This window comes from Uranotaenia lowii, chromosome 1 (assembly GCF_029784155.1).
Source record: "Uranotaenia lowii strain MFRU-FL chromosome 1, ASM2978415v1, whole genome shotgun sequence".
NCBI classification, from domain to species: domain Eukaryota; kingdom Metazoa; phylum Arthropoda; class Insecta; order Diptera; family Culicidae; genus Uranotaenia; species Uranotaenia lowii.
The window spans coordinates 136,290,284-136,307,617 of NC_073691.1; the positions used below are offsets into that span (position 1 = coordinate 136,290,284).

Consider the following 17,334-nt stretch of genomic DNA (forward strand, 5'->3'; position numbering starts at 1 on the left):
AAAAAAATAGGTTAAACTATGTTAAAACACTTTAGTATCCGAACCGATATCCCTAATTAATATTTGAAACTTTTAGTGAGAAAAAAACACGTACGCCTGTACTAAGAAAAAGAATCCCTAAATAATTAAAATTTAGAAGCCAAAAACATGGATGAAATTGTTCAGCAATTCAGCATTCTCGTTAGCATAATAAAACATGAGTTCGAATATTCTACCTTCCGAATATTCTTTAACCAACTCTGAGTGAGTTGGTTTATTCGAACAACAAAAACTAACATATAAAATAAAAATGAAATATAAAATACAACACCAACGAGTATGGCGGAAATACACATCGCCGCCTCTGTATGCTGGCGCTTGGTGGACTTTAACCGTTCGGGAGAATACAAAACTGCCGGTCGCGAACGGGTGAAAGTTGGCTCTTTCTTTCTCTTTAATGGGGCGGCCCAAGCGATGCAACAGTATTTATCACACAAACCTTTTCTTAATAGCAGAGCGCGAACGTTTGAAGTTCATTGCACTCTATACATTTCCCCCAGAAATTGTATCATTCGAAGTTTTGATGCAGAGCGCGCGTGGCGTGGCGGAGGTGATCTCTGCTCTGTTTCGGCCGGTCAGCCAGCGGAACTCCCTCCCCCTTCACCGCCCCCCTCCCAAACCAACAACTCGAGGCAACTCCCACCTCGGCTTATTCCCAGAGAGTTCGTTCAACTGCCAAGACCAGCTTGGACCGGACGTAAGGCATTCGGATCTCGTGAAAGAAGTTCCTGAATCGGATTGGATTGCTGTTTCTTACTGAATGCTGTGTCGTTTTATTTCCATTTCATTGGGATGAAGATTTTGCATAAACCCTACTACTTTCCCCGCTGATAAGTACTACACGTTACGATCGTTCACTGAGTTCCTAATTGAAGTACCAATTATATCAATCTAATCTATCGAAGGTTTTCCTTTCTATCGCTTTAAGCATACATGTGATGTAATGAAGTTACCGGGCTTTGTAAACCCGTACAAAATGCAAATACCTTAACGCAGATGGGTTCTAGCCAGGGCCATAATTGGAGCACCAGTTGGGGGATCGGGAATATCTCCGGCACTGCCCGCAATGTCCAGATGCGAGTACTTTATCGGCCGATCGGATTTCAGCCCATGCTTTTCCAGTCCCGTCGAAAGTATCATGAATGCCGCTGGAGTCTGTAGAGATGATACGAAGAATTAAATATTAAATTACAAGGATATTCTCATATAATGTACTCAAGTTTCGAAGCGAAAATCTGAAAAGACGTTTGTTTGAAATCCATACTCTATCAATAAAAATTTAAATTTCAAATCTCTTTGTGAAACAAAAATTTGAATAATTCCATTTGAAAATTTGACCTGAACTAATAAGGCACTGATAACACTAGTTTACAAAATTTAAAAAAAACGTGAACTTGATTGACTGACCAATATTTTTTATCTAAAATCGGGCGCTGTATCCGAAAATGAAATTAAAAAAAAATCTCAGTAGAACCGTTTTTGAGTTATGCTCGAAATATGAAATTTTGGAAAAATAAAAAAATGTTTAGTACATACTTAGATGAAAATATCTCGGACGGCATAACAGTAATTTGAAATCACTCTTTTGCATATTGAAGATAAATAAATAATCTATCGATCATCTGAACACTGTTTTGCGTATGATCAACAGTGTTGTTGATATTAGTGACTTTATGATAGAAAAAAATATGAAAATAAATTTTTTTAGAGAAAATTTTGTTTCAGCGAAAGTTTTAGACTCGATGGTAACATATAAAAAATCTGATTTTCTTCTGCGCTTCAATGCCAATTTAAAACAAAGATTTCAAGTGGTTATTTATCAAAATCGGTTGAAAATTGAAGAAGTTATGGCTACTTTACCATAATAGTATTTTTTGTAGTTTTTAATAATTTAACGAACCGCAGTAAACTTATCATAGTATAGGAAGAATGAAACATGATAAATCTCACTCGCTCCAAGTCAAAATTATTTATTAGCTTACCAAAAGGCCACATGCCAAATTTCAGGAAGATCTGACCATATGGAGGGGTTGCTTGAGTCTCAAACGTGAATAAAGTTTTAAGTTATTTTGCCCGGGAGGAACGAAAAATACTGGTTTTTCATCAATAACTTTTTTCATCACAAGCTGATTGTTTTTGATGGTTGATTTTCTTAAAGCCTAAATTGAGACAAATAAAAGAAAGTGCCCTTTTTGAAATGCTAATAACTTGACGATTTTCGAAATTGTTAAGAATTCTATCTACCTAATCTACAGATGTACAAATATGTAGGCGTCCAATGGAAGGTTTGGCCGATTCTCCAGAACTTCCGGTTGAAAAAAACTCTTACTTCAAAATACACATCTGTTTTTGGCATTGAATTGCTGTATCTCACTTTAGGATGAACAGATTTTTCAACATCACATTTTGGTTTTTTTTGTTAATCTGATTATTATTTTCATATAACAAATTTAGTTTCTGAAAAAAATCTGGTTTTTCAGTATGTCTGAATGAAACTAACAAATTTTTTGACATTTTTCGAACCCTCCCTTGGGTTAATGGGTTTTCGGGGATATACATAGATTCACTTAGGGGGGCATTCAAATATAACGTCACGGAAAAAAGTCGATTAGTTGATTCAATAATTTCAGCTAATTATTTCAATTATATCTGTGTATTTGAATTTAAATATAACTATTTTAAAACAATTATTCATAAAGTTGAGATTTTCGATAAGCTCGATTTGAACCACGATTTGAATGTTCTACTGCATGAGTGTAATGTGTGCTGCAGAAAAAAACAACCTCAAAATCGGCAGGTAAGTTTGTTAACTTGGTTGAATTTTGTTCGTTAAATCAAAAATTATTATATTTCTCCACATCTAGGTTACTCTCCATTGGATGCACCGAGTCCAGAGGTCCTTAGTCGGCAAATTGGTTCATTCTTAAACCCGAAAAAGCCCCACTAGCCCTTCATTCAGAACGTGAATTTGTTCGCAGCACCAAACAAAAAACCAATGACTTTCCCGAAGATTCCCATTTCCCAGGAAATAAATGATACGCCGGTCTGCTATCAGCCAAATCATTTGTTGGAGCGAGGTGTCCTGCGTTGGCCAAACCCAAAAAAAATATCAGGATGAATCGCAGGTTGTTCTTCGTCGACATTTACGGCCAGCTAGCGGCCAAATCATTTGCTGGAGCAAGATGAATTTGCAAAGCACAACATCCTGCTGCCGAACCAAATTTTATGATATTCACGGGCAGCCTAATGGACGTCGAACTTTTTTTTAATTAAATGTATACAATTTTTTATATGAAATAAAAACCAAACACTAAATTATACCATAAAATTAATCAAAAGTATGATTGAAATAAAAAAAAACAATCTTACAATATCATCATCAATCAATCAGTTAAACTCATTAAATCAATCATAGAAATGTAATTGGTTCCATTATATTTACAGTTAATACCAGTATAATTAAATTTACTATATTTATTTCTGAATGCACAACATCAATCATATGATTATAGTTGAATCTATTATATTTATAGTTGAATGCATAAAATCAATCATACAACTATATTTGAATCCATTATATATAACGTTAAACGCAAAATACCAATAAGATAATCTATTATATATAGTTGAAATCTTCAGATTTATAGTTGGCCGAGAATCAATCAGAAAGATAGTTGAACATAAGTGGAATATAACAGGAAAAACTATACTTTTTCTCCGTGGTAACGCAATTTTCGATCATTTTCGCCCCACCCCCTTCCCTTCTCCCTAAGTAACACATTCATATAAGATTTTTAAGCCAAAACCTTCAAAACGTAACAAACTCTAACATCCCTCTCCCTTAATGCGTTACGTAAAGGGTGTCCACGGTGAAATTGCCACACCATGAAATTGCTCTAACTTTTTAACCTATGGGTAGAATTTAATGAAAATTTGGGTGCATTTAGTTCATAGTGTATTGTTTACATCCTGCAAGTTTTGAAGTCCTGTGATCAAAACTTGTGGAAATGGAGTCGAAAGAAAAGATCGTGCGTGAAAAAATCTTGCGCATTCATCAAGAGAACAAGGATGACGATTGTGACGAAAATTGAATGCTGTATCATGGACGACGAAAAATATGTGAAGGCCGAATTCAAACAGATCCTCGGAAACCTGTTTTTTACGGCCAAGGATAAGTTCAGCGTTCCGAAGCATGTCCGCACGTGTGGGAAGCGGAGTGCACCTTTCGTGACCCAGGGCCCAGGACACGATGAACGGAAATGAAACAGTGTACATGAAAGAGTGCCTCCAGAAGCGGCTGCTTCCTCTCCTGAAGACCCACAACGTCCCAACAGTCTTCTGGCCGGATTTGGCATCATGCCACTACTCCAAGGACGTGCGGAAGTGGTATGCGGACAATAAAGTCAATTTCGTGCCGAAAATTCTCACACTCCGGAGCTCCGCCCCATCGAGAAGTACTGGGCGATTATGAAACAGTACCTTCTTAAATGACCTAAGGTAGTGAAGACAGTCGAGGAACTGAAGAAAGTATGGGTTTACATCTAAAAAACGGTTGATTTACAGGTTGTGCAGAATCTTATTGCCGGGGTTAAATTAAGGCCAAGGTACGGGCATTTTCGTATGGACTGTAAATAAAATACGAATAGAATGGTAAAATGAAGTTTAAGAGTTATTTTTTTAATCCCTGAACATTTTAAGGCAATCGGATGAAAAGTCGAATTTTGCGAATCAATTTTGTGTGTGGCAATTTTATCGTGGACAGTGGACACCCTTTATTATTTGAATAATTTCAGGTGATTTTTTTTAAATTTGTCATCTTATTAAAATTTAAAAAGAAATGAACAATTAAAAATCTTACATGTTTCTCAATTATAATAGGGTTAACAACAACTCACCTGATGACCTCGAACTGTTCTTGATGATGGAAGATTGTTGGCCTGCAGAACGTCTTCGCCAAAGCACTTGCCGCAGTGAGCGTCAAAGTCTTCCTTTCGAAGAATCGAAATTTCGAATGGGTCTCCAATCTTCTCACCTTCTTCCTGCAAGCGGAGCCCATGACCAGCAGCCCTGGCCGGTCCATTGTCCATGACGATTGAATGGTTACCAACGGCTAGTACGGCATGTCCCGTCAAGGTGGCAATGGTAAACAAATGCGGATCTGGCATGTTTTCCGAAATAACACGCTCCTTCATGTGGCAAAGGGCATCGGCCATTGCCATACGACCTTCGGCATCTGTATTTCCCACACGGACTCTTAGTCCAGCTCGCGAAGTTATCATTTCATCCGAAACGTAGCACTCTTCGCCAATGGAATTTCTAACCAAGCACATGACTCCGATCACGTGTATACCTTGAGGCTGAAGTTGTTCCACTGTCTTCATGAAACCGGCAACTGCAGCAGCTCCGCATTTATCTCTACTCATTCCAGCCATAACACCTCCAGCCTTCACATCGGCACCACCGGTATCGTAAGTGACACCCTTGCCCACCAAGATCAACGTTTTCTTAGGAGGGCTGTTGGATTTGTACTCCAGGAAGACCAGTCGCCCTTTATGACGAGGAACACATTTCGCTGCTCGATTAACCGCCGCAAACAATGGATATTCCTTTAACAGGACCGCTTCATCTGATATCACAGTCTGGAATATCAAATTCCGATCGTAAACACTAGCCGAAAGATATTGCTCAACTCGTGGTGGTGCCATCCGTTCTGGATCTCCTCCTCCAATATCCCTGGCAACAAAACGTCCATTTTCGAAAGCTTTAGCTTCTTTAAGGATTCCTATCAATTTATTAGATTCCGAATGCATAAATCCCAACGAACAGAATGTCGCCTTTTCCGGACAGTCTTCTCGTAGTTGAAGCGGTACGTACAGCTTAGCAAGAGCACCCAAAACCGAGACCAACGCAGCTTCGCCGAAGTCCTTACTTTCCGGCAAAACTAAGAGAGGCTGCTTAGCGCCAGCCTTTAGAGCGCGACCTAGAGCACATCCTGCAGCCTCAGCGTACCGGCGAACATCGTCGAAATCGGTCAACTTGCCCAGTGGGCTGTAGACAACCCGGCACCCAATCGCATCCGAGAAAAAACAGCTCGTCACACAGTCGAAAGCTGCATCTATCGAACGATGCGTGCGAAAGCAGGCTTCTAACTCGGTCGGCACGTGGTCGCCATCGATGATGCAAACCGTATCATAGTTGGAAGTTTTCAGCTGATCCCGATTAAGGGATGCTACCGGTTCCAGCAACCGGCATGGAAGAAACCTGAGGGCAGATTTAGAACAAAAATGGAAAGGACATTTGAGTGCTTATGTAAAATGAAGAAGTTCCGTTCCGTCAGAACAGAAACCGGTACAATAATTGTGACCCTGCACAACAGCGACATATAAGAAAGTGTATGTTTATCAATCGATAATCGGAATGTGTTTAATTAATGTATTTCTACTAATAATAGGTAGATGTTATGAATGGGAGAACTCCATTTAGATAACTGATCCGAAATGCGATAGATAGTATTGGTTGTTCAACTTTTGAAACCCCCTTCTTCCAATCTTCTTATCTTATCTATATTTTCAGCGTTTTTTTTGGAACAAAACAAAAATCAATTGGTTATTAATCATGATCCCCATGGGCTCAGTTTCATATCGGTTCTCTTAATTTTCAAAGGTGTCGGAAAATATGTAAATGATTTATATGGATGTCATACATACACTTTGACCACTTTCTACACAGCAAAAATTATTTCCTGTAAAATTACGCAAATGTCCTGTAACAAAAAAGGAGCAGGACATTTACCGCAATTTTACAGGTCGAAAACATGATTACGTGACATTTAATTTTTAGCCTACAACTTTTTTGCAGGACATTTGCTGTAATACTGAATGAACCTTCGTTAACTTCCAAGGAAAACAATTTAAAATTACAGGTTTTGTTAATTACAGGTGATTTATTTTAAAGGTTGCAGTTTTCAGTGACACGCAAAAGTCAAAATTTTTCTGTGTGTATAGCACTCCAGTTTATCGCAATTTCTTTTATTAGAAATCTGTCCGATGTTAAGTATAGTACCTATATACTCCGAATCCGAGTTTTGCGAATTCTCCAATAGAATAAATTTTTCGCACTTACATATATTCTTGTGTAGAGCTTTTAAGCTTATTTTAATTTTTTTGGGCAGTTCAGGTCAAAAACGGTAATTTTCGGTCAAACCCTGCAGCCTCCAATGTTCGTTATTCTGAGTTCCAATTCCTTAATTACTTAACACATAGCGGACCCAATACGAGAATCCTCGAATCTGTAAGGTGGCAACCTATGAAAACTATACAACAGAATATTTTCTTGTGTGAAATTCTCTAAACAATCTTTTTTTTTTTGTTTCGATTCTAATCGTTTTACCATCATTATGGCATTCGCGACTTTATCAACGTTGAATAATAAAACAAGTGAGGAGTAAGTTTTTGATTGAATCAGAGTTTTTATATTTCAAATAATCTTGATACCATTTAAAAATAACAATATCAACCAGAAAATCTTCGGGACTTTGAAAGTTTAATATGTTTTGGTAATCAATGGCGAGCAATTTGTCTAACTCAATAGCTTGCAGCTTGATGCATAAATTAGTCCAACGGGATCAGCTGCCATTCGGAAATCTAAAGCGGTTGAACTAATAGATTCTCCAGCAGCGATCGTGACGTTTTTCTTCTTCAGCTGTAGTTAGGGAGGCTCCAAATAAATTACTTAACCCTTCGTTTCATAAAGTAACAAATTTGCAACAATTAATGTATGAAAAAAGTTAAAAATCATATTTTATTTTAATTTTTTTTTCTTGATGTACAAATCATTTCCAACTGTTTAAAACGCTTTTTAAGGGAAAATAAAAAATCATGAAATGCAGGGTTAAAAACAGGAGAAAACCACATTTAGTGTTATAAGCTGCCTGCAAAAATATTTCTTAGCTACTTACTTAGAGCAAGTTTACTGGTGTTGGGAAAAAGTAGTAGAAATTTTGTCCCTTTTTGCACATTTTGAAAATTTTGCCATGCGAAAACATTTTCAAGATCTGTAGTCTTCAAGTTTTTTACAACACGGGTTGTAGTTTCGCATGCTGTGATGCAAAAAAAAGCTCAATTTCTATCACATAGGAGAAAGTCGGGTAAGACGGACACCCTAAGGTAGAATCGCAATAGAAACCCAGATATTGCTATTTTAATCGCAGTTTTCGTGCAGATGGGCAGTTTAGGTTGTTTGCTATCGCATTAACCACTGGAATTAGTAAATTTCCTTAATAAAGACTGTTTTTATAGCCATCTAAAAAATGCTTGCAAATTACACTTTTCAAAAATGGTCGGGTAAAACGGACACTGTTCAGAAAAGGTACATTTTTCCGCAAAAATTGCTGTAAATGTAGATATTTTTGTGAGATAAGTATAAGAAAACGTTTTTAAACCAAAATGGAAACAGTGTGGTTTCGGAATTCCGTATTTTGTAGGCGCTTTCTTCATCGGAGATCCTGTTTTTACAGTTTTTATGGCCTGTTTGAGATGTTGAGCGCTTTTCGACTGGCAATTGCTCTTGCTAAGGTCTTCTGAAGGCATATGGAGGATCAAACCGATGAAAAATTTAAAATACCTGGAGAAACTTATGTGTCCGTTTTACCCGACCTTGAGGTGTCCGTCTTACCCGCCTTAGCAACTTTTATTTCTAAGCGATTGATGTTCAAGCCCTTTGACCGAAACTCGTTGATTTTTCTCCATATGGTTAAAAAGAAGCCTAAAAAACAATCTTCCTTTGAAAACGGTTGACATTTTCGAAAATTTTGCGAGTTATGAACTATTCTATGAGGAGAGAAAATTACATCAAATAATGGATTCTCAAATTTTTTGTTTGTTTTGTTTACTATTACGGGACCTTGCTTGCTATAAATAAACAAAGGGTCTCGAAAGTGTTGATACACTTAGGCGAACATATTCCCATCATTAGATTAGTGCCAAACGTTGTAATTCTCGAAATATTGAAAGTGTCCGTTTTACCCGCTGTGTCCGTCTTACTCGACTTTTCAAAATGACAAAATTTCTACCACTTTTCCCAACACCAGTGAACTTGCTCTAAGAGCGTGTTGGGGAAAAGTGGAAGAAATATCGACAGTTGTAGCATATTTTGAAAAATTTTCCATGCGAAAATGTTTTCAAGATCTTTGGGCGTTTTTTTTTTACAGCACTGTTTCTACTTCAGCCGTATGTGATGAAAATTGAGCTATTTTTGCATCACAGCATGCGAAAATAGAACACGTGTTGTAAAAAAATTTGAAGGCCGAACTGAATTGAGGATCTTGAAAATGTTTTTGCATGGTAAAGTTTTCAATATGCGCCACAAGTGTCAAAATTTCTACCTCTTTTTCCCAATACCAGTGAACTTGCTCTTATAAAAGCTAAATTGAATCCGTTTTATGACGCACTGGTCGGTGAACACATCTGTCGGCTTGGGCATTTGATTTGCGATTTTTTTTTTTTTTTGCTCCAACCAGTCACCGGCAAATCCGCTGCAAATCTAGGCATCAATTCCGGCTTGAAAGACTTGCTAACACCGTGAAATCAGATTGCGACCCTTTACGACTCGAAATTTGTACTTGTTGTTTAAAAAACTATTTATAAAATTCGGAAGCGCGAGCAAAAAAACGAGCTAGTTTGACACATGAGTTCACTCAGTCACTCACCTAGCGATGAACCTCTGTCACTTTACCAGTGATTGAATTTTGCTGAGCATGAATTGATCAACCTTCTCTCGCTCACTGCTTTACTCGGAAGCAAAGGTTGCTTTGAGGCAGCGAAAACGACAAAACCGATGATGCATATGCTCTCAATATGGCACGCCTTCAAGAAGCAGTATACATTCGAGGCAGCGAATCCAAAAAACCAAACGAATGGCTCTCACTCATCTCCTGTTACAACCTTGAGCGAACCGAATTCAAAAGGCAGAGCAAACCCGAGTCTCCTCGTTTGTGCCTGGATCGAATGCGTGAGGTTTTTCTGCTATTGCTATTATTGCACAGCAACCGCACGCAGGCAGCTAGTTTTTTCGTTTCTTTTTCCTCCCCCCTCTTTGCACTATACGTTGCGGGCCGTGCAACGCAATAAGTTCGGTTGTTTTTGTTGCTGCCTCAACCTTTGCGGCGAGGTTGAAGATGTTCTCCTCAACGACAGCTATCGGCTGGAGTTATTCAAATTCAAGAACGTAAATGAGTATGTGTGCCTCGTCTTCTTCATGCATCATGTAGCAACCGAACGTTGAGAGAGTTCGTTCGGGGCAGCAAACGAATAGTGTCTCTCAGAGCAGATCCTCCTAATGGGGGGGAGGTTTGAATGAATGTATATTAGACTAGTTCACTTTTCGGTTTTTTTCGCAGATCAAAGCCGGACTCATATAGGTTGTTCCTCATGCATTTTCAAGTATTTCTGCCAAATTTGAGATCTTTTGAACTAAACTCTGTTCTGCGCAATGAGTTTTTGTGAAAAAAGACCATTTTTCTTGAAAATATTCTTATGAGAGTTCTAGCAAGCCACTGTTAATATTAAACGATAATTTTATGATGCATGGTGGTTGATATTATGACCATTTTTATGAATCTGTTCTAGATAATCGTTCAAAACAAACCGAAAAAATTTAAAAAATCATAAACTACCAACTTGTACAGAAATTTTACTTACAAGTTGAGAGTTAACAATCTGTAGTAAATCAGAAAAAAATATGTTTCACAAAATCTTTTTTTGTTAAGATAGCCTTGTTTATTACCATTCATTTGATGCTTAAAATGTAATTATCGCAAGAATAGGAGCAAAGTTATTCAAATATTTATGCACCAGTTTTTAAATCATATTTATGTTGCTGTTCAAGTTTTAGCTTCATGCAACATGAAAAACGTGGCATCAAGAGGACTTGCTTACAACTTGATCAAAGCGCGCGCTTTTTTTAACTCCTGGCCCCGTCATGGGGTACTTGATTGAATAAAATATTCTTTCTTGTGCACAAGTTGGTGAGGAGCAAACTTGAATGAAAAATATTTTATCAAATCAAGTTTGTTGCAAACATCTTTTAATAACTTGATCGCTATACAACCAATTTGTATATTTTTTGCATCAATAGAAAGGTAATAAAAAGGGCTAGCTTTACAAAAAAAGATTTATTGGGTAATATGCGCATACAGCCGATTGACGATATGGCTGGAATTTCATCATATCTAATCAGTGCAGTTTGAGGGTAATACGCTTTTAACACATGGCATGAAAAAATTAAATTGTTATATAAAGTCGAAAAAATTTAAAAATTTAAACAAGATTTTTGTCAGTTTTGTTCTAATATATTGAACTTTAATTATCGTGCGTACAGAATCTGTGAACAAAAATTTTAATGATTTTTCTTTCTTATCCATCTGGCAATCGGAAATTCAACAAATTGAAGCTTTTGGCAAAGTTGTAAATGATAACATATTGGAATAAGAGACTGGTTCTGAATGCCCATATCAAGGCAGGTTAAATGCCTATATCAAGAAAAATAGATTAGTCTTATAATTTTTTTACTTTTTATCATTTCAACATTAAATCTACGCTCAAATCACGATCTTACAGCGAAAAAAGAAGAACTTTATACTGATCCGATTGAAATACGATATGAACAAAATATTACCATGAAATATGGCCATATGGCATACTTAACTATGTTTCATGCAAAAGAACTAGTGATGTAAAAAATTTCATCAAAATTTCAGCCTTGACGTATGCTTAATATCCGTTTCTACCATTTTCAATTAAATAATATCAAAATATTGCAAGTGTTAATGAAATATAGCTAAAAATATAAATATGCGCATTTAGCCCTCCAGTTTCGGAAATCGGCTATTTTGACTTCTTTTATTATAAAATTAATTTCACAAAAACTGTAAGAGATTTTATCAGAAAAATTGCTCTGATGTATGTAAAACAGATGTACGCTCATGTGTATATTGTTTTCAGACTCCTATCTATTGGAATATGGGAGAAAATGAGTGCTTTCCTTAATATGCGCATATAGCCCGCCTCTCCCCTACACTTGGCTAGCGAAAATTGCACCAATTTTACAATTTCAGTTTATTTGAAAACGCACTTGAAATTAAATGTGGTGATTGATTTTGGAATCAAAACAAACGAAGCATTATACTGGTCGATAAAATTATGCAGTTTTACACTGTCAGGCAAAAGTTTTAGAGCAGCCAAAATAAAAGTTTTAAAAGCGAAATTGAATTTGGTGGATAAATGTGTAAAATGTACATAGCTCAACGATCAAAATGTGTAAAATCAAGCAAACGTGCTCAGTAGTGTTATTTATGATTCGAAACCAAATGAAACACAACAATTGCTGATTTTTTCGAGGTGCTATTATTAATAAAATTATATTAACATAAAATTACAAATAGGAGGCTTTTAATGATTATCCAACCGAGTGGGCAGGCAGCTGATAGCACAAAGGATCTAGAAAAAAACATTAAAAATAATCTAATACGTATAATGTGTGAAGAACATCCATGGTGGTGTGTGAAAATCACACTTCAATTTGAGAGCTCCATACATTTGCTGATAATGTGTGAAACAATTTTTCAAAATTTGTGAAATGTATTATCAGTGTACTATCGCAAGCAATCCGATACTGCTAATTAACCTACATTTCGTGGTTGGTTCTTCCTGAAAGCGAACTCGCGACCATCGCTGTTCCTCTTCGTGGACATGAACGAGTACCGTACACCAAATGGAAAAAAAAATGCCGATACTTACTCAGAGTTTGTTGACTTTGGGCCTCTTCGGTTTTCCGTGCTTAACAGATCTCATCCAGAAAACGGTAAGATGATAGGCCGCTTGTTCAGATCAGTCTGCCGTTTGTTATCGCATAGGGTGGATGTACATTAGGGTGGCCCAAAATTGTACTATGTCTGGGATTTTGGGGGCTGATAGCTTTAGATGATGTTTAGAGGTCGCACAGGTTCGATTTTTGGAAAAAGGCCATTTATTCGACATTTTGTCCTAATAACATTTTCAGATCTTGAAAAAGTATCAAACATGTGTCTCTAATATTTTTTAAATTTTAATGAATGTTTTAAACTAAAAATTTCTTGGGACGGTTTTGGACTCTCAATTTGTATGTATGATTTTTTAATTATGCAATACTATGAATTTTTGTAAAAAAAATAATTAAAATTAACAAAAAAGTGTACTTTGGATTAAGATTTTTAATTGATATTGAATTCAATAGATGCGCGACGTTGTGATGTGCAACTTTGCAGAAGAAAGTGTATAGCTATGACTTGTCGTTTCAAAGTAATTAAAGTTTCACTGTGGAAAAAAGTCCCAATTTTCAAATTTTTGCTGAGAATTGCTTTATGATTGCTCGAAACTCATCCACATCATAATATAGAGCAATTCTTAGCAAAAGTTTGAAATTTGTGACTGTTTCACTCAGAAAAACTTGATAACTTTTAAACGACAAGTTATAGCTGTACACTTTCTTCTGCAATGTTGCACATCATAACGTTGCTCATCTTTTGAATTCAATGTTGAATGAAAATGTTATTCCAAAGTACACTTTTTTATGAATTGTTAATTTTTTTTCACAAAAATTCATAGTATTGCGTAATTTAAAAAATCATACATACAAATTGAGAGTTCAAAACATTCCCAATAAATTTTTAGTTTAAAACTTACATTATAAAGAAAATTTAAAAAAATATTAAAAAATATTAGAGCCACATGTTTGATACTTTTTCAAGATCTGAAAATGTTATTAGGACAAAATGTCGAAAAAATGACCTTTTTCCAAAAACCGAACCAGCACGACCTCTAAACATCATTTTTCTGAGTCGCCGCCATATAAAATATTGTTTCTTACACCCTAAGCTATCATTTGAAGCTTGAGCCCCCAAAATCCCAGACATAGTACAATTTTGGGCCACCCTAGTACATTTACTCGAGCTAAAAATATGTTTTTTTTTATAAAAAAAGCTTAACTTAAGAGCACTTGTTCGGTTACAACTCGTAAATAGTAAAATGGAAAAAAAGTTCAGCATCACGAGGCTAGTGAAGTTTTTAAATTTTAGTAAATACAAGTTCAAGTAGCTTTAAATTATGCATCTTTTGTTCTAAAATTGTATTTGTAAATCAATGTTTCTATTTTTAAAACGTGGAAAACCTCGTGGGAAGGAAAAGGTTAAAAAAGGTTCATAAAAAATATCTAGGAATTTATTGGAACACAACGAAGTTTAAGCGCTTTTTTCTCGAAATCAGCTTTTATGCACTTACTAGCTGATCCCATACGAACTCCGTTTCGCTTTCAACTTGGAATATGTCATGAACAGTTTGAATGAAAGTCAATTGCCAAGCATTTTTCAGATGTACTTCTGAATTCATTGTTAAGTAATAACTGCAAAAATATTGGACGATCACTTCGTCTGTCGTCTGCTACTAAATTTGAAATTAGGAATCAAAAACCACGTGTATGAATTTCGACTAAATCATTGCATAACAACGCAATTATTGCCAAAAGGCTAAAACCCTTTCGGGTGCTCTTATATAATCTTTGATATCTGAAATCGATTACCCTTCCCTCAAAACTCCCGTGTGCTAATTTTCAAAGCAATCCATTGTATAATAACGTGAATATTGCTAAAAATAGTGAAAAATTCATTTATATGAACGACCCCTTTCGTCGATCCCTGGCAAAACATTTCACAACTGAACTCGATTGCCCGTCCCTGAAAACTACCGTGTGCAAAATTTCATATCAATCCGATGTATAATAACGACGATATTGCAAAAAGATTGAAAGGTTTATATGGACGACCCCCTTTGCTGGCTCCTTAAACTGAATTTAATACCTGAAATCCATTGCTCATCTCTCAAAACTCTCGTGTACCAATTTTCGTCTGAATCCGATGTATAATAACGACAATATCGCATCAACAGTGAATAGTTAACATGGACGACCCCTTTGCCCGACCCCTGATTTTAGTTTGGATAAGTGAAATCGGTTGTTTGCCCCCGATAACTCCTATGTGCAAATTTTCATCCCAATCCGATGTATAAAAACGACAATATCACTAAGATACTGAAAATTTAAAATGGACGACCCCTTTAGCCGGCCCCTTACACTGAATTTGATACCTCAAATCGATTGCACGTCACTCAAAACTATCGTGTATCAATTTTCATCTGAATACGATGTATAACAACGTCAATATCGCAAAAACAGCAAACAGTTAATATGGACGACCCCTTTGGATGACCCCTTACACAAAATTTGACACCTGAAATCGATCGCTTGTCTTTCAAAACACTCATGTGCAAATTTTCAACACAATCCGACGAAAAGTAACGTCAATATCGCGAAAACAATATTTGTCTTGTATGGACGACCGCCTTCAGAAGGGGTCATCTGAAAGTCTAAACACATTTTTCATCATTCCTGGTCCTAAAGAGCATCTATGCCAAATTTCAGCTCTCTAGCTCTTAAGACGGCTGAGTCTATAGAGGACAAATAAACAAACAAACAAACAAACATACAGAAATTGCTTTTTATATATATAGATACACCTTTGGTTCCAAGGCCTCATATAAAAATGAAATGTGAAAATGAATGTGAAATTTGGTATCTGAGGGTCTCGGGCAAAGCATTGAAATCAAGAGAGAGTTCTTTGCATTTGGAGTGGTAATGATCAAAATTCCACAACTGCTTCACAAATTGCAATAATTTGCAACTTGCAACAATTAGCACATTTACACTCTCTCTGAGCACTGGTTTCTCTCATTTGAACTCAAACCTTCTAATTTTCTCTAACAAATTGCCACAAATTACCACAAATTCAATCATTGGCTGCACAATTTGTGTGATCATTGACGACTTTTCTCCCTTCATTTCAGTTCCCCGGTTTCAGGTGCCTGGGCTGGTTTCAATAATACTTTCTCCGACTTAATGGAACGTAAGGGAAGGGAGGGGGGCTCTCATACAAAATTATCACAAAATACAATCCATAGAAATTTTCATCAAATTTTCCACAATATTACATCATTACATCATTGAATGATTTATTTTATAAATTGTTGAAAAAGTGTTGACATATTAAGAAAATTTATTGTATTGCAATCCGTTGCCAATGTTGGGGGGAGGGAGGTGTGTTCCATGTAAAATCCAAATATAATGTGAGATAATTCGAACAATTTTCAAACTTTTTCGATCAAATTATGCTGACACATAAGTTTTCAAGTGATAAGATAAGGCTGGAGCAAATATAAATATCTTTTTTTATCACCCCCTCCCTCCTCCCCCCCCCCTTCGAAATTTCCAAAAAAAAACCCAAAGGGGGGAAATAAACCAAGTTTGAACTATTTTATGTAAATTTTTGTTGAAAAATTCAAATATCCAAATGATTACAAGACCAAAAAATAAATTTTAGAAGATTGGGTTATTTCTACTTTTGTATTCTTGGTTTTTATTGAATTTTTCAATGAAAAATTAGTTGATTTAGAGGTTTTGTGCAATGGTATTGTAAACAATTTTGTTGCATACAAGCTTTTGTGCAATTTATTTCAATTTATTTGTTTTTCGCATTATTTTTAATAACCCCCCCTTGCGATGTTCCAACTCTGAGTGACAAAAGAAAGATTTGAAATTAGGTGTCGACCTTATTAAAAAAAATTAAGCGTTTTCGGTTTCTTTCAAAGGGGGCTCCCATACAAAATAACCAAAAGTATGACAAAACTCGCATAATTCTCGAGAAATTTTCATGAAAAAACCAATACACATAAGTGTTTTAAATAATTAGATGATTGATGCATTGGCAAACAAATTTTTACCAAAATACAATAAGTTATTCTTTTCAATAAAATTTTTAAATCCTTATAGTTTTGAAAAGTTTTGACTTGTTTATGAATGGTGCTTAGTATAGCAAAGCACATTGGGTCAGCTATTATATATACCTAAATAGATTTCTTGTATCTGACTCATTAGACGGTTCTTCAGAAGATTTAGTACTAATTTAAATACCCACCCTAGTACAGGTGTTCTCTCGCATTTCTCGCGATTGCTTGACCATTGCTCTTAACGGGTCTCTTGTTGTACCCACATACGTACGGCATTTACAACGCCGCGGGAGTGTTCTTCCGCCTCTCTTCCCCCCACGGTGGGCGAATCCATAAACCCGTTCTCTAAACAGTTTCGCGTGCTTGCTGCTGTGTGGTTTCCCAAGGCAGGAGAATGAAAATACCTGAGACGTGATTTGCAAAGAAC

At 36.2% G+C, this 17,334-nt stretch overlaps 1 protein-coding gene across 2 annotated transcripts in view; it reads right to left on the minus strand.

Annotated features, from left to right (window-relative positions):
• Positions 1–782: 782 nt before the first annotated feature.
• Positions 783–17,334, minus strand: part of LOC129740187 (putative aminopeptidase W07G4.4) — a 51,732-nt gene continuing 35,180 nt past the window's right edge. For both annotated transcript variants that reach the window (XM_055731804.1, XM_055731805.1), the window contains 2 exons: positions 4,935–6,300; positions 783–1,194 (listed from right to left, as the gene is read on the minus strand). In XM_055731804.1, the coding sequence (XP_055587779.1) occupies positions 1,027–1,194; positions 4,935–6,300 (1,534 nt within the window). In that variant the 3' untranslated portion in view covers positions 783–1,026. The remainder of the gene's footprint in view (positions 1,195–4,934; positions 6,301–17,334) is intronic.